This window comes from Onychostoma macrolepis, chromosome 14, assembly GCF_012432095.1.
Source record: "Onychostoma macrolepis isolate SWU-2019 chromosome 14, ASM1243209v1, whole genome shotgun sequence".
Taxonomy (NCBI): Eukaryota; Metazoa; Chordata; class Actinopteri; order Cypriniformes; family Cyprinidae; genus Onychostoma; species Onychostoma macrolepis.
Genome location: NC_081168.1, coordinates 3908061 through 3933117, shown reverse-complemented (window position 1 = coordinate 3933117; position 25057 = coordinate 3908061). Strand labels below are relative to the sequence as shown.

The 25057-nt window shown below is 37.9% G+C and overlaps 2 protein-coding genes across 7 annotated transcripts; both read right to left on the bottom strand.

The window, feature by feature from the left end:
• Positions 1-1837: 1837 nt before the first annotated feature.
• Positions 1838-19802, bottom strand: klhl3 (kelch-like family member 3). 4 transcript variants are annotated; one of them, XM_058797587.1, is made up of 15 exons: positions 19466-19789; positions 18762-18884; positions 18097-18203; positions 17514-17635; positions 15829-15991; positions 15598-15707; positions 12756-12872; positions 9515-9664; positions 8402-8519; positions 8129-8326; positions 6645-6746; positions 6275-6403; positions 6029-6169; positions 3480-3623; positions 1838-3402 (listed from the first exon to the last, which is right to left on the bottom strand). In XM_058797587.1, the coding sequence occupies exons 1-15, from the start codon at positions 19477-19479 to the stop codon at positions 3374-3376; spliced, it is 1767 nt and encodes a 588-aa protein (XP_058653570.1). In that variant the 5' UTR covers positions 19480-19789; the 3' UTR covers positions 1838-3373. The 4 variants fall into 4 exon arrangements, with proteins under 4 accessions (XP_058653570.1, XP_058653568.1, XP_058653569.1 ...); XM_058797585.1 differs by having other exon boundaries at positions 8129-8519; positions 19466-19802; XM_058797586.1 differs by lacking the exon at positions 1838-3402 and having other exon boundaries at positions 3436-3623; positions 19466-19796.
• A 161-nt stretch (positions 19803-19963) lies between these two features.
• On the bottom strand, positions 19964-25033 carry hnrnpa0a (heterogeneous nuclear ribonucleoprotein A0a). 3 transcript variants are annotated; one of them, XM_058797592.1, is made up of 4 exons: positions 24139-25033; positions 20906-21027; positions 20751-20814; positions 19964-20143 (listed from the first exon to the last, which is right to left on the bottom strand). In XM_058797592.1, exons 1-2 carry the CDS (start codon positions 24965-24967, stop codon positions 20972-20974), a joined length of 885 nt encoding a protein of 294 aa, XP_058653575.1. In that variant the 5' UTR covers positions 24968-25033; the 3' UTR covers positions 19964-20143; positions 20751-20814; positions 20906-20971. The 3 variants fall into 3 exon arrangements, with proteins under 3 accessions (XP_058653575.1, XP_058653574.1, XP_058653572.1); XM_058797591.1 differs by having other exon boundaries at positions 20751-20811; XM_058797589.1 differs by having other exon boundaries at positions 20751-20811; positions 20906-25032.
• Between the last annotated feature and the right edge of the window lie 24 nt (positions 25034-25057).

Here is a 25057-nt window from a genome sequence, read left to right as displayed (position 1 = left end):
TTTTACTGAACTAAAGCTTAAAAATACCATATGTTTGCATATATTTAGAAAACATGCTAATTTCACATACTTGTTTATCTGAAAAACAATGCTACAGCCAGTTATTTGACTTTGCATTCAGTGTCGGAATGTCTGTTTTTGTTTTGGTCTGTGTGACTCCGCCCACTTCCAGTTTATCCAATGGTATTTCCACAGCCCGGGTTGCAAGTTGGTGCAAAACCCAGCGTTCTGCCATGGAAGCCAAAAAACTAACTGGGTCAGAGATCTACCCGACCTAAAAAGCCTCGGCATCCATCTAAATTTCTCTATGACCAGAGGAATATTAAAACACTGATAAATCACCTCATCAATTTACAGTCTGAAGCTCATCGCCTTGCATAATCATTTGCGCTCGTTCCTGGTCCATGTCCTCAATCTGGCAACCCGAGCATCGAGTCTAAGGAGGAGGAGGAGGCGGGAGAAACAACTCTCCTTGGTATTTTGAATGGACTTCAGTGGCTGTTAACTGCTAGCTGTCAATATTACCTACACCTTTAATTTATTAATTAGTTTTACCTTGTACTGCACTTTAGGTGTGTCCCTTATATACTTATATATATATATATGCCATTTTGTAGTAATATGAGAACTACCCATATTATGCACTTAAATCTAGGACAGGCAATGTTTTTGTTATAGTGGCTGAAAGTCTCTGATAGTAATCAAATTATATTAAAGTCATCTGTGGAAGCTTCAGGACCATAAAATGTTTGTCCAATCATTACATTGCACCCAAATGCAGTGATAGGATGTCCTACCTGCCTGTCAAATAGCAGCCAATAGCGAGAGTTTGGGGGCGTGGCTGCTCCTTGTTTAGTGTTGAGGGGGTGGGGCAAAATAAATTCCGATTTCGTTACAGAAGTGCAAAACTTGAAGATTTGTCAAAATACACAGATACAGACAATGAGGTAAAACATCATTATTGGCCGTGTTTTTAGACGATGTAGGAGTTTCATGGAATGATCTCTGGATTACAGGTAAAGTTAATAATGTTGTAAATAATGTTCAGTTTCTTGCACAGACCGATTGTTTCGCATCATAAGAACTCAATATATCGTCAGGAGCCACGGGTATTAATTTTGTCTTCACTGATATGCTTTTTTATTCTCAAACCCGGGCAGCTGCTGACTTGAATTTTATTAATCACCAAGGACCACAGTTTCAGCTAAAAATAGTAATTGCTGTTCTACTGAAGAAGAAAAGTCACCTACATCTTGGATGGCCTGAGGGTGAGTAAATTAACAGCATATTTTCATTTTTGGGTGGACCTTTTAACTGCCACCGGTGTCACTAAAAACAATATAACTATAACTGTTATGTAACACCAGAAAAGCCTTAAAAAAACATTAATCGGGAAAAAAAGGAAGTTTGTAATGTTGGACACTTAATGCATTTAGCTGTCACAGCTTTCCTTTTATCAGACTTAAATACTGCATAAACTTATAAAGTCCATACACTAGACTAGACTGAGTACATAGTGCATAGCATAAGTGCATAATAGTGTATGGTATGTAATTTGGGACAGTGTTTGTTATTCTTCTAGTTTACCAGTAGTGGCTAATGAAACACAAGTCTGGCACATTCACTGAATAAGTCATCTAAATATACGCTATAGGCTTAAAATCTGCTTGGTCAAAATTTGAAGTTAATGCAAATCTGTAATCACGTGTTTAAGATCATTTTCACTTTCATTTTGGCAATGCATGACCGACTGCTGCCCTCCAGTGACAGTTCAGTTCATAGACTGGCAGTCACAACACACAGCAATCAAATTCTCTTAACAAAGCTTAATTTATTAATACATTTTGTTTAGAAATACATAAATACCTTGTTCACAAACCACATTCGTGCATAATCCATAGATGATGCCCTGCACTGGAATGTCATAGTTTTAGAGTTGTGGATCATGATGTGTAAAGACATCAAATGTAATGGCAGTAGTTACACCAGGCATAGCACAAAATAAACTCTGAGTAACTGGGAACAGCAAAAACCTTAAAAGCAATGTTTTACTGCATAGTATGACTTTCAGATCAGTATATATCCAAATTAAAAAGAAAGTAGGTCATGAATGAGAATGTGATATGTGAGCTGGGAATGTTGAGTGTTTTGTTAATAATTCATATTTGTTACCAACTAAATTCGTTTTCTTTTCACAATGATCAGTATTGTAAACAGGAATGGTCTACAGTGAAGCTTTACAGATCCTATAACAATGAGAAAGCTTAATATTTTTAAATAAAAATAAAACAGTCTTTCAAAGTCCAGTTCTGTTGAACTACAGATGCAAATTACCCAGTCAAGTGCACTTGACATGAACCTGTGCTATCTTGGTGTTTACCTCCGACTGAAACAGTACCAGCTCTACTGAATAAGATGAACAGTGCAATTTTACCAAAAAGACACCAAGCCAGTGCTATTTCAGTGACCGCATCTATAGAGAGAGTTATCGTGATCAAAGAAAGACTCCGTGTGTCCAACATGGACGATTGCACACCAAACTGCATCATGAAGAGTGCTTGTGTACAAGTAACTAACATACAGTATTATGAGTTACATTTGGCACATTAACTGGTATGGTCACATTTACTGTTGTTCATCAAATTTCCACAAGCGAATTCCAGTCATTTCAATAGGAATCAATGTGCTCTTCGCAATGGATTCAAGTTGAAATTTCAAGCTGAAATGTGACCATACCTTTACCCTGTGAGATTTATATGATCGGTTCTCGCAGTTTAACATCCTCAATACTATATGGCACGAAAGCAGCTGGTTAAAACAACTTATGGGCTTGTTCCCATAATACTTTTCACATGAACATAAAGTAACCCTGTAACCAAACCAACAGAAGTTAGTGATATCCAGTCCTGATCCGCTTTAAAGGGCGTGATATGCATTAGTGTTAGCCCGGAGAAACAGTTTTGACATCAGATCGACTGTTCCTGCGATGCGAGTGTTTGTTCAGAGCGTTGTCAGTCAGTAGTAAAGCAGGCAGAGAGGCCTCTGTTGGCACAATCTTCACCTGCATCAGCTCATCATGTAGGCATCACATACGTACTCTGTCCTAGCAGATTATACACGAGGTCTCATTTAATACACACTATACTGGGCGACCTCACAGCCTCTCTGTTAATAACAGGGCTAAATGGCACTTTCTGGAGACTGGAAGAGGTCAGGGTTTAGTGTGTGTGTGTGTGTGTGTGTGTGTGTGTGTGTTTCTGAGGCAGCCAGGCTTTGAGATGGAGAGCTTCGAGCACCTGTCTTAAATCACCGTCTGTCTGTCATAGCTCAGCCCTCGACAGGTGCGAAGAGACCTGCTGCCCAAAACTTTTTGTCATAATGACTTGTCAATAACTGACACCCCTGGAACAAACAAGAGAGTGGTTTAGTTTAGTTTTAGTTGATGAGTTGAATATGGAGGTTGTGAGGGTGAAGCAGACCTGCGTAGCTGCGTCCATTGCTCATGTTGGTGGGAATGAGACTCCATTTATCGGCAGCAGGGTCGTAGTACTCCACAGAGGACAGGTTGCACGAGCCATCGTCTCCTCCAATCACATACAGTAAACCGTTTATGGCACACACTCCTAGAGACAAACACACTTAACTCAGTTCTCCCTTTATAAACAATGATTTTAAAGGTCTTGAAACAGATCCAGTGTTTGACATTCATAACAGGAACCCCTGTGAACATATTGTTTTCATATATACAGCTGTGCTCATAAGATTACATACCCCTTGCAGAATATGAAAATATGTTAATGATTTTAACTAAATAAGAGGGATCGTGAAAATTGCATGTTATTTTTATTTAGTACTGTCCTGAATAAGCTATTTAACATATACTCCACAAGACAAAATAACTGAATTCATAAAAAATGACCCCGTTCAAAAGTTTACATACCCTTGAATCTTAATAAACCGTGTTGTTTCCTGGATGATCCACGACTGTTTTTATATTTTGTGATAGCGTAGTTGTTCATGAGTCCCTTGTTGGTCCTGAGCAGTTCAACTGCCTGCTGTTCTTCAGAAAAATCCCCCAGCTCCTGCACATTCTTCGGTTTTCCAGCATCTTCTGCATATTTGAACCCTTTCCAACAGTGACTATGATTTTGATATCCATCTTTTCACACCAAGGGCAATTGAGGGACTCATACACAGCTATTACAAAAGTTGGAAACATTTACTGATGCTCAAGAAGGCAACACAATGCATTAAGAGCCGGGGGATGTAAACGTTTGAACAGGATGTTCAATTTTCTTATTTTTTTCAAAGATCATATTTTTTTCATTTGATACTGCACTAAGCTACACAAATACTTAAATGTTTCCAAGAAGACAAAATAAGTACAATTTATCCTGATCATCCAATTCAAAAGGTTTACACCCCCCAGCTCTTAATGCATTGTGCTGCCTTCTTGAGCATCAGTAAATGTTTTCACCTTATATAATAGCTATGTATGAGTCCCCCAATTGTCCTTCATGTGAAAAGGTTGATATCAAAATCATACAGCCACTGTTGGAAAGGGTTCAAATAGGCAGAAAATGATGGAAAACCAAAGAATGTGCAGGAGCTGGGGGGTTTTTCTGAAGAACAGCAGGCAGTTGAACTGCTCAGGACCAACAAAGGGACTCATGAACAACCATCATCACAAAACAGAAAGACAGTCATGGATCATCCAGGAAACGACACACAGTATTAAGATTCAAGGGTATGTAAACTTTTGAGCATGGTCATTTTTATAAATTCAGTTATTATTGGAATACATAAACATCTGTTATGTGAAACAGCTCATTCAGGACAGTATTAAACAATAACATGCAATTTTCATGATCCCTCTTCTTTGTTAAAATTAGTAACATTTTGCATATTCTGCAAGGGGCATGTAAATGTATGAGCACAACTGTGTGTGTGTGTGTGTGTGTATATATATATATATATATATATACACACACACACACACACACACACACACACACACACACTTGATTTCTTTAGCCCTTATAATGCATTCAGGTCATTTTGAACTTGGAAGAGATTCCTAAAAAAAAATGTGTCTAGACTATCAAAATAGATTTTTAAACAGCTATAATCATTTAAAAATATTTATATAGAAATCATGCATTCAATTTTGACCTAGATGTCAATGGCAACTTTACACATGGTATTTCTCAGAGATCTTAAGAGTTAGATTTGCCTCAAAAATACTTTCCTATATCTCACAAACACTTCTAGAACTTTTTTTTAATAAACATGAATATAAATGTAAACAGACAAATAAACTATATCAAATTAACTACTGTCCAAAGCAGGGTAAAGCAAAACACCAATGACCAAATTGACAAATAAAATGTTTGAAGGAGGAAAAGTCCATTCTGCTGCCACCTACTGATCAACCACTGCAGCATGAAAATTTTTTCATTATAAATGTTCCCTTTAATGCAAGTAAAATTAATATATATATATTTTTTAAACATTCTAAAGTAATATTTATGTTGCTTTGATGTTATTTTGTTAGAAAATTAAAATTTAGGTTTGATAAATTTGGACTGTTTTTAAGCAGTCATGAGTTATATGTAAAGAATTTAACTTAACTGATTAATTTTATACTGCTAATTCTATGATAGGTTCATATAACAATATATTAAAATTAAAAATCTCATGAATATTTATTAAAAAAATATATTTTTTTTTGCATCACACTGGTTTATTTATAATTTTAAAAAATTACTTAATTATTAAAAAGTAGTATGCAGTAGTTATAAAACTGCAGCATGCATAACTTTGAAATGTTTCACATTCACTCTTTAATGAGAAGTTATTTATCAGATATAATATGGTTTGTGTTGACCCCATGGCTGTTTTAACCTTATGTTTCACTGGGTCAAAACTGACCCAGAATAGTCTGCTGTTTTATGCATTATGAAGTTGGACTACAGTGGAAAATCTTGTTTTCAATTATTTGTCCTCCTAAAATGTTAATTAGTCTCACCTGCGTTCCTTCGGCACATGTTCATGTCACACACCTGTCTCCAGGAATTAGTGGCAGGATCATAGACCTCCACACTCTTCCTCACCAGAGGCCCGTCATGTCCACCTGCAGCATACAGCTGTCCACTGAGCACTCCGACACCTGTACAAACACACAATCACAGCACAGCCAGTGAATACATGGAGATCGCAACTGTAATAATCAGCAGAATATGCATATTCAAATCATGTCCAAAAAGGAACTAACCAGCTCCACTGCGTCTAGTGCTCATGTCCGCCACATAGCACCACTTATTACTGACCGGGTTATACTCCTCTACAGTACTCAAACACTGCCGGGACGCTCCGTCATAACCTCCAACAGCATAAAGCTTTCCTGTACAAGCATCAGACACACTATGTGAAATCAATACACAAACAATCTGCATGAGCTAACACAGCTGCACAGTTTAAATACGTAACAACAACAGCTAAAAGGTGAAATATTGTTCACTATTGTAAAAATCATGCCACCTAAAACCTTTTATTGTTGCATGCCCAATTTCATGAACATGTTTGCACTTGAATCTCAATACGATGAACAGATTGATCAACACACATGAACTCAAAATGCTCACCGTCGACCATTCCCACCCCAACACTGCTGCGCCTGGTGTTCATGGGAGCCACAAACATCCACTCATTAGCCTTGGGGTTGTACGCCTCCACTGACGACAGACCTACCGAGAGACATTCATCAACCAAATGCCAAAACGTCAGTCAAACAGGGCTAATGATGACGCTGCTTGTGCACGTGCTTAAACCAGGCAGAGTCATCTGTAAACATACACTACACTACTGTTCAAAAATGTGGGGTCGGTGCGATTTATTTTATTTATTTAGTCTCTTGTTCACCAAAGCCGCATTTACTTGTTTAAAATGTACAGTAAAAATACAAATATTTTGTCAAGATGTAATCTATTCCTGTGATCAAAGCTGAATTACTCCAGTCTTCAGTGTCACATGATCCTTCAGAAATCATACTAATATGCTGATTTACTGCTCAAGAAACATTTCTTAATATTATCAATGTTGAAAACAGTTGAGCTGCTTCAGATTTTTGTGCAAAATGTGATGTTTTTTGTTTTTTTTTGTCAGAATTCCTTGATAAATAGAAAGTTCAAAAGAACAGCATTTATTTGAAACGGAAATCTTTAGTGACATCAAATGGGTAGATTACTTACAAATTGTAGTCTGTTACTGATTACAGATTACATGAAAACTCTATTCAGTAACGTAATCTAGATTACTCATTTTAGGTAATGTAACCTGACTACTTTTAGATTACTGTATTTTTATCAAACTTACTGTTAAACATACCATATTGATATAAAAAAGCAAAAGAAAGAATGTATTCAGTTCATTGATATCAACATCATAAAATGCATTAAGCTTTACATTACAGCAGGTCTTATATTAAGTTCTATTATTGATCATCAGACAGCAACAAACTCCAACACGCGTTTGGCCAATTACCTGACTATCTATTTACCATAACAAAGAAATCGAGAATATAAGAATCAACCGTTACTGAAGGTGATTGGACATGATGATAACTGTGTTTCACAGCTGTACATCACCAGTGTTCAGTAACTTGTAGAATTATTTGTTTCATACATGGTCTAATTGATTGAGAATTTATTTTTGGACCCAAATTCGGAAGCATGGTTTGCAAATTTATTTACACAACATTTGTGAATATATTCAAAGCTAAACGGTATGATAGACAGTAGGATTTTTAGAAAGAAAAATTAAGAGAGAAAAAAGAAGAATTAGGATAAAAAGAATTATGAATAATTTACTAATCATGTGATTTTGTAATGCATAAAAAGTAACTGTTATCTGATTATGAGCATTTTAAAATTAAATGAGCATCTAAATTTTTGGTATCCGATTACCTAATCCAGATTAAATGTAATCAGTTACTACCCAGCACTGACTGTCATTTCAGATTAATGCATTTTTGCTAAATAAAAGTTTTTGGGGTTTTTTTCTAAATAAATCGTACTGATCCCAAATTTTTGAATGAATAAATCCTGAAATAAATTTTTCAAAGGTATACCTGTACTCCCGTCAAAGCCCCCGACAGCGTACAGCAGGTCCCCCAGTACAGCTGCTCCTAAAGTGCTGCGGCGCTCTTGCATGCTGGGAACAGAGCTCCACTGGTCCTTCAGCCCATCGTACACATCCACCGTCCGCACGCGCAGGGAGCCGTTAAATCCCCCCACCGCATACACCTTACCGGCCATGTACACCACACCTACATGACACGCACGGAGAGGGTAAGACCAAGAGAAAAACCCATTTAGAGATGAGGGACAGAACAGAGAACAACCTGCTCGACAGCGTCTGGAGGGTAAGTCGGCCACCTGGTACCAGCGGTCCTCTTGAAAGTCATAGCACTCCACGCTGCGGATGGCTTTAGGTGCCTGACCCCCTACGACCATCATCACCTGTCAGATTCACAACAAAAATCAATCTATCTGAGTCAATAAATTCATCCAGGTCTTCAGACTGTGACTAAGATGGTAAAAAGTTTTGAAGCGGATGCTTGCATGTCAGGCTTCAATAAACTGAATACAATATGTTGTCTTCTATGAGGAAAGATCTGATCACTTTAATAGCCTGACCGTTAATCTTGAAAGTGTTTACCATTAAACATTCATTTCAGTGTGATATTTTGAAATTACAAGGAAATGAATGTTGTTTATAAGAGAATTTTGGTTTTATTGTTTTTTATTTCATTTGTATGGTATCCGCAAACTATGATCGACTGTTATAAAGCTGAAAGCCATGAGATAATCAGATATAATAATAAACATATTTAAATCAGTGTTTTTGATAATCAGGGACCATATTCACAAAACATCTTAAGGATAAAAGTAGCTCCTAACTTGCCGATTTAGGAGAAACTCTTAAAAATAATGTTTGTGTCAATCATAATCTTAGGAGTATTTCACAAAGCATTTTAGCACTAAAACCAGCTCCTAAATCTGTGAAAAGTAAAAGGACTCCCAAGTCACTAAGACCAAATCACAAACCATCCTAAAATGGCTGTTGCTGGCAAACTGACTCGGAACGTACACATTTTGAAAACATTTCACGATCATTTCCCTTTAATTCAATTATGTCTGTCTTTTCATGTACAAGTTGGGCTAGAAGTAACAGCTGTCCTTGCGTCCAGTTTGGTTTTCTTTTACGTTTGCACAACGTGTTACTATCAGCCATGATTACTCTAGTAGTCTGTTAATTAAACGGCTGCTTATATCCAGGGAAGTCACTCTGCATCTATATTTGCAGCTATTTTGAACATACAAGCAAGCATGTCTTGTGAGTTACTGTTTGAATCAGACTTGGTGAATCATTCAGAAAACTAGTGATAATAAATAACTAGTAAGTGCACCCAAACTTGACCAGTACTGTAAGTTTGAAGTGAATATATTAATACCTTCGGCAGACTGACTGGTGTGCGTGGTCTGGTTCTGTCAGTCTTTATAAGGTGCCGCTGGTCTGCAGGTAAAAGGTGGTACTTCATCGCCTCAATGAGAAAGTCCTTACAAGTGTTGTTGTTTTTTATTAAGGGCTCCTCCTCTACAATCTGTACAAATACACATATAAATCTTAAAAATAATGCTTGAATAAAATCACAAAAGTAAATACAGAGAAATCGCTAGTGATGTAACGATTCACTCAACTCGATGTGATACTGATTTCACAATACGATTTTCTCACGATTTTTTAACAGAATGAAATTTAGGACAAATTATTAATGAGAAGGTGTCCTTTTATTATTTCTCAGACAAAATGCAGCACATTTCTTTGTGAAACTGATATATGTCAAATAAAACTAAACTGAAATTTTAAAACAAATCCCAAATCAAATCAATAAATAATACAAATAAAACAAATCTCTTCATATAAACAAACTAAGACTTTGTCTGTGCTCTTTCCATTTAAAATTAGAGGCAACCACTGCATTTTAAAGAGATAGTTCACCCAAAAATGAAAATCCTGTCGTTAATTACTCACCCTTATGTCGTTCCAAACCCGACATGGTTACCACTGTAAACAAAGCAGCGCTGCACTTATGAAAAGAAAATAGCATCTAATGCTGCGTCCCAGTTTGCCTACTTATACTATGCCCTAAAAGTATGTTCTCATTTTGTGAAGAAAAAGTATACCTTTGAGTCTGTATCAGAATAGTAGGCAAGCTTGGTACATAGCGTCTTTAATGGATGCTCTGTTGCTTAGTTACGTGCATCCTGTCACCATTTAAACTGCACTATCAATCAATCAACTTTTCAAAGTTAACATTATCCATATTTCGTTTAATTTCCTACCGTATTGCCGAGAACTCTCTTCATATGTTTGCATGATGCATTTAAAAGTTAATGACCAACCGTATCATTATAAAAGTTCACAGTGTTGCTGCAGATGAAATATAACGCGGATAACATTAAATAAATATTGAAAAGGGTGATTCCGATTTAAAACGTTCTAAGTCCACACTAGTGTTTTCAAACGTTTTCCAAAAGTTTCTCATCCACATTGAAACATCAGAAAACGTTAAATTTGCTTTATTGCGCATACATAAAGCCTCAAAAAAGCTCACTGACATGATACAGACGGAATAGACATGATATATTTTCATGCAATTCTTCTATCAGGATCATTTTATTTAGAAAAATATCTCACCACTCACTCATGATTTTGTCTGACCTAAAACGCAACTGCCCTCATGTTTTGCCGCAAACAGTAATCGTGAGTAAATTTTCTGTCATCTTTGCAGGACTGTGATATGAAGACTGTACAAAGTAACACATCTGTAGAAATAGTGTGAAAGTGAATAGCACATAACAGGCACAATACCGGTATAAACATAAATATCTATTGGCAGTGTTGGGCAGTAGCGTTGCTACAAGTAGTGACGCTAGTAGTTTAACCAAAGACTATAGAGACTTTGGTTTAACTACATTTCTCAGTAGCATGGTGGTAGCATCGCTGCTTTCTGAATCAAATAGCTTTTCAGTAGCTAAGCTCTTTTTTTGATCAAGACAGTAGAGTCAACAAAAGCTAACGTTACATTATCCAAAGAAAACATTCTGAAACTCGAATATAACAGCTACGGATCACTGATCCTGGATCAGTAAGTGACGCCACAGACATTAAACCTCGTAATGCCATTGGCTCCTCAAACTGTCAGTCAAACCTCATTATTCCTCCCGCCTCTCTCGTCAATGAAGTGCGAGTTTAGAGCATCTCAGCTTGTTTGCTGTCTGAAGGTAAATAAAGAACTGTTGATTGAATAAGTACAGCGTTTTCTTTACTCAAAAAACTGGGCAAAACGGGACACGAGTAAAAAAAATAAATAAATAAAAAAAAAAAATTCTCTGGTCAAAAGCTTCGTATTTGAACTTGATTTTGGTGAAATGTTTATATTAATAGGCTATCTAATGACACATGTAACGATGCAAATAAATGTAGCCTGTCTGTAGGCCTATACATCTATATGGTAACACTATACAATACAATTTCATTAATGTTAGCTAATGTATTATCTAACATGAGCATACATAAATACATTCATTACAGTATTACATTAAAATACATTTATTACAATATTTATTAATTTTTGTTAATGTTAGTTAATGAAAATACAGTCGTTCATTGGTAGTTCACAGTGCACATAACAAATGTTAACAAACAACTTTTGATTTTAATAATGCGTTAGTAAATGTTGAAATTAACATTAAGATAAATGCTGCAGAAGTATTGTTCATTCTTAGTTCATGTTAACTACACTAGCTTACTAATGTTAACTACTGACCCTCATTGTGAAGTGTTACCATTTATATAAATGTATCTGTATACAATAAAGCCACAATACCAACTACCAATAGGAGGTTTCCAGCAGAAATTTTTATTTTGCCTATGTCACAATTTGAGGTCAATCCGGCCCTGTATTTGATACGGATTATGTTGCCAAATTGGTTTGGAACAGTTGTTGAATAAACAATTAAACTGAACATGCCTGTCTATCTGCTTGACTGACAGTTTTATTGATCACTGAGAGAGCATTGACTTGGTATGATGTTGGTTCAATAGAATTTTTTTTTTTTTTTTTTTAAATAGCTTGGATGTAGTAAACTACTATTGCCATGTTGCTGTAGCTTACATTTCCCAGGGCTGTAGCTTTAGTGTAGTAAAGCTTCATTTAAAGAAGAGTAACTGTTAGCTTAGCTCACTACATTTTCCAAGTAGCTTGCCCAACACTGTCTATTGGTACAATGTGTCACATTACTAAACATGCATCATCGTTTTTGAACGTATCCGTTTTCACAGTCCACACTATAACGCGAAAACGTCGTTTTCAAGTTTATTTGCTTTGGAGAGCGTTTTCAAAAAGCTTCGTTTTCCTGGACAAAAATGCTGTCTCAGTGTGGACGGAAAGCCAAAACGGAGAGAAAAAGATGCGTTTTCAAACGAAAACATATTAGTGTGGACAAGGCCTAAACTTGTCTGAAAACAGTCAGTTCCCCTCAGAGACACATTCATATAAACCCAACCTTATCACGATTCGTTTAACATCTCAACCGACTCGAATCGTCACATTTATATCAATTTTCAACCAGCTTTGGTGTGCATCATTATATCCCTAGGACTCGCTATGAAATTGTACGCAGTCATACCTGAACCAGGTAATCTCTGGACAGCAGCGGCAGTCGAACATGTTCCATGAGTTTAGGCATGTGCTCAAGACGGGCCTCTTTATCGTGCTTTATCCAGGCGATCATGGCTTCAAACACCTGGGGGTGTAAACGACAAGAACAGAGTCTATTATAAATATTATATGAATGCAGCTCACACCCACAGCAGACCAGGCCGCCATCCTCCACTGCCTGTGTGTCGCTGCTCAGATGACACTGAAGCATCTGACAGCTGCCATCAAGTGGGTGTGTGAGCGCAGACTGGAGACACAAGTTACTCGTAAGCAGACAGCAGCTAATGCAGTGTGACTGACAGATGGCTTGTCTCCTTCAGCATCACACCAGCATGTACATGTGAAAACCAACCATCAACCGTCTGCTCTCTACAAATCACACAAGGCTGAGCTAAAAACAGGCTCTGTGATAGGGCTGTCAAAATGGCTGAAAAACTAAACTCGAATTTTGTACTTAAATATTATCAATATTCGAATTATATTCGAATTTAAGAGGCATAATTTTTTTGAACCTTAAACCGCATAAACACATTGCATTACACCAAATACACAAAATAATGTTCTTTTTAGCAACGTCATACGACCCCTTTAAAATAATGCCTATAAACCATATATTATTAATTAAGTTGCTTGACAAAACCGATAACCAATCACAAAGAGTACTTTTCTATGAGATGAAACATATGAAACATTCTATGAAACATGAGATGCAGTGGGATGGGGGAAACGCCAATTTTTTTTTTTTTTTATGTTTTTTTTAAAAGTTGAACTTACAAATTTTACATGGCTTTCTAAACATGCCGCTCTCTTGTGAGAGACGTGAGTGCAACGGTGATAGATGTCTCTATAGAAAATGCGATAAATATGCATTATGTGTGAACGGCTTGGTTTCAGTTTTGCCATAAACAAGATTTTCTCCTCCTTGATGTTCTCTTTTTCCACAATATTTTGAATGAACAACGTAGCAGCGCCACATCTGGTGGTTTAAACTGGATAGGCTAAAAAAAGCATTAAAATGCAATGACACCTACAGTGCCCTCCAAAAGTATTGGAACAGTGAAGACAAAATTGCTCTGTTGGCTGTGGAGTCAAAACATTTGCAAATATGATGAAAAGATGAATATGAGACAAAACTACAGAATGTCACATTTTATTATTAGCCGTTTCATACATACATGTTTTTATTCAGGTTTTACCAAATAAAAAGACTAGCACTTTTAGAGTTCATCCCACTCATTGATGTGAGCATAAGTATTGGGACAGTTGAACATAAGGCAGATATAAAAGATTAAAAGCTATTATTTAGTTGCAGATCCCTTGCGCACAATCGGAGCAGTGAGTCTGGGACCCATAGACATCACCAGACTCTTCATCTCATCCTTTGAAATACTTTTCCCAGCCTTTAATGCAGCCAATTCCAATTGTTACTTGTTTTGGGGAGTTTCTGCCATTACTCTCCTCTTCAGCTGCTGAAATTCATGTTCAGTCGGATTTAAATCTGGAGATTGACTTGGTGCAATCTAAGACTTTCCATTTCTTTGCCCTTATAAATTCCTTGACTGAACTGGCAGGGTGTTTTGGGTCATTGTCCTGATGCAATATGAAGCACTTCCCAATGAATCTGGTGGCATTTTCTTGAATATTGGTAGGCAAGATGGTTTTGTACCCTTCCAAATTCATTCTGCTACTGTCATCATACATTAAGTCATCAGTAAAGTTGAGAGGGCCTGTTTCAGAGGCAGCCATGCGTGCCCATGCCATGACGCCACCTCCACCATGCTTTACAGATGAGGCTGTATGCTTGGGATCATTTGTAGTTCCGTTTTTTTCTCCACATTGTTGCTTTCCCATCACTTCGATAAAGGTTTATCTTTGTCTCATCGGTCCAAAAACACAGTTCCAAAACTCTTCTGGCTCACCTTTGTGCTTTTTTGCAAACTCTAATATTGCCTTTCTATTTATGGTGCTGGTCAGAGGTTTGTATCTTGCTGTGTAGCATCTGTAATTCTGTGTCAGTCTCCTGAGGACAGTAGATTGTCAGAGCACCCCAGCTTTCTGGAAGTTGTTGGTGATTTTACAGACACGTCTTTTAGGATTCATTTTCACAGCTTTTATGATTTGTCTGTCATCAACTACTATTGTTTTCTCAGCCGATCAGGTCATTGTTGGTTGCTGGTGTCGCTGGTGGTTTCCAAACTCTTGATTTCTCCATGCCCTTTGTTTTTGCTAGAGCTCTAATTGACTTCCTCTTTTCTTTTAGCATCCAAATTGCTTGCTTTTCTCTCAAAGTCAGTTCCCTCGTCTTCATCCCGGTTTGTGTGTGTCATCATCGAATGCAAGATTCAGAATGCAGAAGTAATGGATATAACTGATACGACACATTCCCTGCTTTTAATATCTGAAGAATTAATGCAACAGGACACAGATGATCACTTAGAAAGATCTGCGAGGCAGCTGTTCCAATACTTATGCTCACATCAGATAGAGGTAGAAAACTTTAAAAGTGCTGAACTTCTTAGCTGGTAAAACATCTATGTGTTGAATCACCCAATAATAAAATGTGACATTCTGTAGTTTTGTCTCATATTCATCTTTTAATCATATTTGTAAATGTCTTGAATCCACAGCCAACAGAGCAATTTTGTCTTTACTGTTCCAATACTTTTGAAGGGCACTGTACATCGTCATCGCTTCTTGTGTGCCACTAATAAGGCTGCCTGACGCACACCTAAAATTCGAATGCAACGTTTTTGAAACCGAGAAGCACAATGGAGAATATACAACTGGGACAATAAACTTGGTAGTGTTACCTTCTCTTCAGTGGACACGGTCAGTTTGTCACTGGAGATCAGACTGCACACCTGCTGCAAGGAGAGGGCCATGAACTCCTCACTCACCATGACATCTGTGAAGTGCTGCTCTGCTTGAAACAAGCGAACTGTCAAAAAACTGTATCTTGGCATAAAAATACATCTTGGTGGGTTGCTTAAACAGCTAGCTTTTTCCCATCCCGCAATGACTCAAGAAAGAAGAGAGCTTACCGGCGTAAGCGTGGGCCTGGCTGAGCAGTCCTGTGCAGGCATGAAGGTCAGCGAACGCTCGGATGCCCAGGCAGTTGGTGGGATGAAGCTGCGTCTGCAGGAAGTCGCAGCAAACCTGTCGAACATCCATCAACTGCAGCAGGCTGGCAGCTGGGAGCAACACCTGGACACAGCAGGAACAACACAAAGAGATGAAAACTCATCAAGTAACCAGGCAGGAAGCCTGCAGACTGGATTCATGATGACTAACCAGTATAGGTTATGTAATAACTAGGTTTTTTTTTTTTAATATAGCAACAGAATTGTGCATTCTCAAACAATATAATACATATACATACACTACCAATCAAAAAGATCTTTTAATGTTTCTGAAAGAAGTCTCTTACACTCACCAAGAATGCATTTATTTGATTAAAAATACAGTAAAAACAGTAATATTGTGCAACAGGGCCTATTACAATTTAAAATAACTGTTTTCTGTTGAAATATATTATTTACATTTTTTAAAAATATATTTTTATATATTATTTTCAATATATATATGTAATTTATTCCTGTGATCAAAGGTGAATTTTCAGCATCAGTACTTCAGTCTTCAGTGCCAAATGATCCTTCAGAAATCAATCTAATGAGCTGAATTGCCGCTCAAGAAACATTTCATCATTCATTATCAATGTTGAAAACAGTGCTGCTTAACATTTTTGTGGAAACCATGAAACTTTTTTCCCCCCCTGGATTCTTTCATTATTAGTAAGTTCAAAAGAACAGCATTTATTAGAAATAGAAATCTTTTGAAACATGTAAAATGCCTTTACTGTTACTTTGGATCAATATAATGCATTCTTGATTAATGATAATTTCTTCAACAAAATAAAAAATCTTACTGACCTATTCCTTACTAATTCATCTTTTTTACCAGTGATGATTCAGTAAGGAATCCAAAATTAATTACACTTCACTTTACATATTATTATCGTTCATCATTTTAAATAAAACATTATTTTAATAGAGACTGAATTATTAATAGATCATTGTGAAAGCTATTGTCACCACTTCAACTGTTATACTAAATTAATATTATTAAGTAAAATTATGAATTAGGAACATAAATGAATTTAACCCAGCATTAGCTACTTAGCATACAAGTGAAAGTCTCAGGGAAAAACAAGACTAATATAGAAAAGCGCATCTGCACATTTTAGCTCAATGGTCACTTTCTTCCTAGAAAAGGAATGAAAAAGGCCTATAGAGAAATTTAACATAGGGTGAATCACTGCACTGAATGGCATTGTTAAAATCCCCAAGGACCAACTAAGCCATAAACAGCCGCTACCCCCACCAGAGCATCTGCCCATCCTATCCAGATGAAAACTAGGCCACTTCACGCTGCTCCTGCATAAATGAAATGAAGCTTCTCTGATCATCTGTTCTCCACCGCTGTATTCTGTACATCCAAACAAAAGCCCCACATACAAACAATAGAGCTGCAACACAAAGGGCAAAGTGCACATCACAGAAAACTTCCTCTCCCGCTCTGCGTGTTTCCTCTGTTAATAATGAGAGGAAATACCCTGCCTCTCAGCACTCATAACAGAGTGCCAGATCTCCAGAGCCAGGGAGCGCAAACAGCCTTAAGAGCTAGTCATTAGTTATATTTGAAACAATAGTCTTCAAAGGTATGTTACCTGAACATTATCCTCAGACACTTCGATCTCGGCAGTGTAAATATAATCCACCAGCTTCAAGAGCGTCTGTCCATCAACATCCCTGATCTCCACATGGTGAGCCTTGCTTTCACTCATGTCACCTGGACACATCAAGCACAACACAGAATCAGACACACAAACTGTTAAAATGAGGCTTAAAAATGGAAGAATGAACATCATGTAATTAGATGGTCTATCCTCACTAAAGTTCACCAAAACTAAAAATTCTGTCATTTACTCGCCCTCATGTTGTTCCAAACCTGTTTTACTTTCTGTGGAGCATAGAAGATATTTTGAAAATTACAGGGAAATTTTTTAAAAAAAAATACAATTTTATATATATATATATATTTTTTTTTTTTTTTTTTTTTTTTGTCTTTGGGCAACAAAACTGTTTGGTCACCAACATTCTCATTCTTCAAAATATCTTCTTTTGTGTTTTCAGTTTGGAACGACATGACAGAATTTTCATTTTTTTAATTGAAAGTCATAATTATAGGTCTAAATGAGGAACACGTGGCTCCCATCAGTGTAAGAAAAGCATTAGGATGTGATGTAGTACCTGTGAACATGGCGCAGAAGTAAGGACTGCAGGATGCTAAAACTACTCTGTGTGCTGGTACCTCCACTTCACCCGCCACCAGCAGAACGTCACAAAGCATCCTCCGACTGTGATTAGAAAGAAAAAATAAAGACATAGACGAGTAGTGTTTTCCCAAAAGTATTGTAAGCCCACAGAGATCATAGAAACCATTGGTGTCAACAAATCTCTATGATCTAGACAGTCTTCCGATGCTTCTGGAGAACACAGGCCAGAAATATCTTGTGGACAAGCAGACACACTAACACAGTTAATAATTAACTTCAGGTCAAGTCAGATTTAGTTGTACGGTGCTTTTCACAATACACATTGTTCCAAAGTACCGTTACAGAAAATCATGATTTTTTTTATATTTATAATATCTTAATATTTTCATGCCATATAATTGCATTAAGAAAATCGCATTAAATCAAGCAGCTGAGAAATGCTTCATAGTACATATCACCCTATGTAAGTATACTGCATGTATGCGGATAAAGTTGGATATATACTTATATTTCCAACTTTATATAAAGACCTGGCTGATATTGTTACTTTTTGCAACAAATTATTTAATTTCTATAAAAAATCCATCCTGTGTCTACCTGAATAACAAGCTGCTGAATAAGTTGCATTAGTTTACCAACCTTCTCAAGTCATTCATGAGCCGAAAGGCTTTGCTCATGTGTGTGTGACTGAAGGTGTGCAGCCCTGGGTCTTTGGCATCGTCCTGTGAGTCCAAACTAGGCAGAGGACAAGGGACTCCAAATCTAATGAATAAGTCAAACAGATCTTTGCAACTAACATGTTTAATAACAAATGTGTTTATTAAAAACATCTTCAATGTACTACCAAAGTCAATCCCTTGCTCTCAACACACATTAACGTATACTACTTTTGCATGACAGTTATTCGCCTACAATTTTGATTGTACTGGATGAAGTCGTCAGTTTACAGACCACATCAGTGGATAGGGAATCAGTTTCTGCAGGAGACGATTAGCACTAGATTATTTTGAATGGCTCATGAACTGCTTGCCTGCTAATCCAGCATTATTTCACACATTTACGACGGTGTTTACGATCATTTATATATGTATGTAACACTTAAACGTGAAGTATGATATTAACATGTTAAAATACAGAGACTTTAAGTGAATACACAACAGACCGCTAGCAATTTAGCCGCTACAAATAGTACTAATAGCAAGTCAGAATGCGTTCTCTAGTTAGTTTTACGGTTTAAATGACACCTTTATCCACTACTAGTCACGTCGGTTTCCTCTTTACCAAAAAAAATAAATAAATAACATGTTAGTTAACTGCATCTTTTTCTCCCTCACAACACTTACCCGTCACAGTCCATGGTTTGAGCAGATCGCGCTAGGCAGACGGCTAAAGTTAGCTTGCTACATCATTTTCTGTAGATTTTATGTCTCAGGCATTCCGTTTATTGACGTTTGCGTTCGTTTAAAGCCTCCAGTCGAGTGCTGAACGTTTTCATCAGGCTGTTTCGTGCTCGGTGCTGTCTCTCATGAGATGGCAGGGGTTGTTTACGTTACCTGACTGGTTAGCAGCTCGCAGCTATCGCTGGGCTCACTGACTTTTACACCCAAGAACGTCGTAACGGTCCTCCATCATCAGCGCGTCGCTTGGCAACAGCGATACAATCGCTTCAAGATCTCCAAGGTCGCTCTTCAGAGCACAACCACAGCACTAACATGCTTCTGTGGCCCTTATCAGCTATATGAAAGTTAATCATTTATTGTGTAAACGTTACTCATTGTTTATTCTTTCCATCCTGTGTAACACCACTTGATGCATTCAAACATTAATAACAGACTCAAAAGTTATCCAGTTAATTTCTTTTATTTAAATTCATCAGACATTCAATGCCATGTTTATTCTTGTTCATGTGCACAAGTACAATGTGCGCTTTTCCATTATGCATTTGATTCAACTCCAGTCAAAGGAACCGAATGCAGGCGCCCTCCACGTACCATTATCATGGCATCATCTTGGCACCAGGTCTGTAAAAACAAACAGAAGACACATTTTGCAGCGACGCGAGCATAATAGATGCCAAGCAGAAACATGTTTGTTGCAGTGTTCGGCCTCTTAAGCTGACAAGATCAAAATCTCAGTGATAAGGCCCACAAGACAACCATGATGCTTTAACCAAGGTAAACTTAAAAGGAGTGTGCAATTAGGGTTGCACGATTGACAAAATTCATAATTCTTAATTATTCCCTTGAAATAGTAATTGCGATTAATAGATTCATTAATAATTAAATACGATTATAGCAATTTACATGAAATGATGTTTTGAATGGCATTATGCCATTGTTTGAAGCAACTACATATAATAAACAAGCTGAAAATACTAACTGAAATACTATTAAGCCTCAAATGTCAACTATACATTGGGATCGGTTTATTCTTTAAATAAAAAGCAATGGTATTATGGTGTTAAACTAAATTAAAACAATGGAAAAACCCTTAAGATTACCTATAGAAAAAAAAAAAAAAAACAACTTAAGCACCTAGAATCGAGTGTTTTAGTGTGTTTAAATTGTGTTTTAGTGATTTGAAATCAAAAAGACATTCATTTTCAGGGCTTAATGTACAAAATCTTACCATGGGTATCCTGCCTCTCGGAGGTCCACAGGAATCTGGCACATGCGTTCATATGCAAACTCTGCTAGAACGCAAAGATGGAGAAAAGGAAATTGGTGTGACTTACTGTATAACACTGATTTAAAAAAAAAAAAAAAAACACAACACTTGCTTACCAAACTCACTGGAGTTCTTTCTTCATCTTTCAGAGCAACTGGATTCACAGCCGCAGCAGAGGTTCATCAAGCGGCCGCGCTTAGAAGTGAGATTTTATTTAAATCCTTCCATTGCGTTCTCTCTGTGGAAAAAGAAGACAGATGCAGATGCATGTAAGCGTCAAGTCAACAAGCGGTGTCCTGAAACATGTCTAGCTACACAACCCCTTCAGATTTACACACTGTGCCTTTAAGAAGGGTCTATGTAGGAGGTGTGCTTTGAAAATGACAGCACTTTTGAAAAGGCCAATGCCAAGAGGTTGTACAGTTGCATCTTCACTAGTCTCACTCAATTATCAACAAAATCCACTGTCCTCTTAGACTGCCAGAAATGTAGGACAAAACACGAGCAAAACACCGAGATGAGGAGGGGAGGGGGATTGATAAGATGTTAAGTAAATAACTGAAAGCACAAACCTTGCTTAATATATGCTGATCTCCTTTGCATTTGATGTCATTAATATCTGGAACTAATGCATCAAGTATACAGGAACTATAAGCTCCGTTCTCCGGTTTGACCTTAAACTGAAAATCGGCTAAAATATTGGATTAAGACATAACTACATAGACCACAATCACCACAGCGGCACACACATTGAACTACAGAGCATGTTCTAATTTCCACTTTTCCTCTATGTTACATGGTCACCGCCAGTTAACGCTATTCACAGCTAGAATTTAGGCAATGCTGAAATAAAGTTGCATGCACGCTTTACTTTACGTTAACGACTCACAAATACCTGATTTCGTTCCAGGTGGATCCGAAGTATGTTAAAGACACACCCGATGTAATGTCTGGTGTATAAAGCATTTCTACAAACCTGGAAACCTGGTGCGTTTATCCTATGGATTTTCAGCTGGGTTTCTACATCTCTGGAGTAGCCCTGGAGAATCCAATGACGTAGTAGTGGACACAGCTAAGGTATAGATCCGTCTTATTTGATCACTAAAAGTATTGGAACAAAGCTCTAAACATATTTTAAGAATAAAGACAACATATGGTTGGGAAAATATTGACATCCCCACATGTCTGATGCAAAGAAATGTCATTAATATGGAGCACTAGAGCCAATGCCTGATAAATGGCAAAGGGTGGCCTCCAATATTAGTCTTACCTAGATTGAAAAGACAGAATCGCTACACGGGCCTCATATGCGACCCAATAAATCTCAACTGGCCATAAACCATAATGGCTACGGAATAATGACTTTTATTAACAGAAATACATACAGTTCAGTTGTATCTGAAATAAACAATATTCAATAGGTTATTCCGTTGAAGCAGTAATACAATGAGACAAGAGCATTTAAGTCCTTTACTAAATGATTAAACGGTAGAAAAACAACTCAAATCGGTCTTCAGAGTCCCGACGAAAAGGTTCGTTGTAACACCAATGACAATATTTTCATAATGTGCTTGAACTATTTAACAAATGACACTAATTGGGAGGAGACACACGTTAGTCACTATATTAATGGATGTTGAGGGCTGTTTTAGTGAGCCTGAACATTTGAGGCTGAAGCTAGTTCTTTAACTTGCTACGTTTTTGAGACGCCAAAGAAATTTCTGTTTATTCCAACACGTTTCTTATGTTAGGACGAACAGCTTCTAGTTGCCATCGAGCCTAATTAAAGAAAAGTTCAATCTTTCGTTGGTTGGCGGCAGACTCTGCAGCAAATTGAGTTCAACAGTGCCAGTCCACTTTTTCAGCTGCCTTGATTTTCTGGAGTATTTTTCCCATTCATTTTTAACAAGTAGTTAGAGTTATAATTAATTCAATCAGCTATGCGTTTGATTTGAAGCGCAAAAAAAAAAAAAATTGAAACAAAACAGGTAAAAGTACTGCAATCCCAAGAAGCATTGCGAATGATAGATTAAACTATTGATTTAAAGGTGTGGAGTGTGTATACAGAAACAAATTTGTTTATTGCGAAATAAGCAAATATATACAAATTATCATATCATGCGTCATGCTTCATGGGACTGGGTCGGCGCTAACATGTTTTATTTAAGATGATTTGAAGAATCATGGTTAATTTCAATATAATTGCAAAATGAGTTGAAATAATGCCCACTGACGGCTTCAATAAACGTATAACATCAATTAACCTCATAGCTCACAGTAGGTCTTTCCTTATGAAGAAAATGAATGGGATTTTTACTTCAGGTACGGTTGCACACAACAGATCACGTGATATGCAAATCATGCCTGCTGCCAGCCAATGAATTTTTAAATCTCTACAGGGGTTCACTGCGATTGGCTCTCAATCAAAACCAGATTTAAATGTAGGGCTACAAAACGATTAATGGCATTCAAAATAAAAGTGTGTTTACGTACTGTGTGTGTGTACTTTGTATATTTATTATGGATATATAAATACACACTCATATGTATATATTTTGAAAAACATTTGTGTATATATATATTTATACTTTATATTTTATAAAGTATATTTTATATATATAAATCTAACATTTTCCTTAATATATACATGCATGTGTGCATTTATATATACACATAATAAATATACACAGTACACAATGTAAACAAACTTATTTTGCATGCGATTAATCGTTTTGCAGCCCTATAAATGTATTGAAAATAAAACACACAATAAAAATACAATACATATACTAAAAGGAGGAAAAAACACATGCCTACACTAATTAACAAGCAAAAATACTACCCTTAACTTAATCCCAAAGCACAAAAAAAACGTGAGTAACAGTTTCGCGAACAGGTAGCCTGCCCCGGACACCACTGGCCAGTCTTATAATAAGTAGAGATCCAGAGAAGTAGTCCTATGTCTTGCTGAAAAAAAACAAAAAAACTCCCTAGTACTTCAGGGAAGAGAGCAAAAGGATGTGTAGTAGTAGCAGTAACAGCTGTGAGATGTTGAGTAAAGTCGGAAAGGTGAGCCCTACCTATGATCTGCTAGGCTGGATAAAGTTGTGAACTCCTGAATGGAGCTTGAGTGTTTCAGTCAATGCCATGCCACATTAAGGTGGCTCAATCTGGCTACTTAGCTGAAGATAATGTGTGGTCAAAACTGTGATGTGGGCTGGGGAAGGAGCTGCTCTTAATTTGTGACCTAATATACGCTCCTAATACGAGCCTCCGTAACCCCCCCTGCCGTAACCACCACCACCACCTCCTCGGGAGTAAGGAGCGTTGCTTCTGCCCGAGTAATTACCTTTCATTGGGCCATAGCCAGAGGACTGCTGGCCATAGCCGCTGCCAAAGTCATTGTAGCCGTTACCACCGCCGTAGCCCTCCATTTGGTCCCCGTAGCCTCCCCCATACCCGCCACCGTATCCGCCTCCGTAGCCTCCGCTGTAGCCGTCATTGCCTCCATAGCCGCCGCCGCCGCCGCCGTAGTTACCGTATCCGCTGCCGCGCCCGCCGTAGCCGTTCTGCGGTCTTCCCATCCCCCTTCCGCCGCGGCCACCACGGCCACCGCGACTACCGGCGGCCTGCATCTCCTGCTTGGTCAGGGCTTTCTTCACCTCCACTTTATGCCCGTTAATAACGTGGTACTTCAGCACCACGGCTTTATCGGCCGAGTCGTTGTCCTCAAAATACACGAAGCCGAAGCCCCGCTTCTTGCCGGTCTCTTTGTCCGTGATCACCTCCGCCTTCTCCACCGCGCCGAACTGGGAGAAGCAGTCGCGGAGGTGATCCTCTTCGATATCGTCTTTAAGCCCGCCGATGAATATCTTCTTCACCTTCGCGAGGGCCTCGGGTTTGCCCGCGTCTTCCCGGGCCACGGCCCGCTTCAGCTCGACGTTGTTGCCATCCAGAATGTGCGGTCGGGCCGCCATGGCCGAGTCCGCCTCCTCGGGGCTCGAGTAGGTCACGAAACCGAAACAACGCGAGCGCTTTAGCTGCTGGTTCTGTACAACCACGCAATCCGTGAGAGTTCCGTATTGCTCGAAATGATTTCGCAGCCCATCGTCGGTGGTCTGGACGTTGAGGCCACCGACAAACAGTTTGCACAGTTGATTTTCCATTTGGGCCGTCATCTTCGCAACCTAATCTCTGCTGGGTTGATGTAAAATGGCGGTGAAATATAAATGGCGGCGGCGGTGCGGACGGATGATGTCATGTAAACG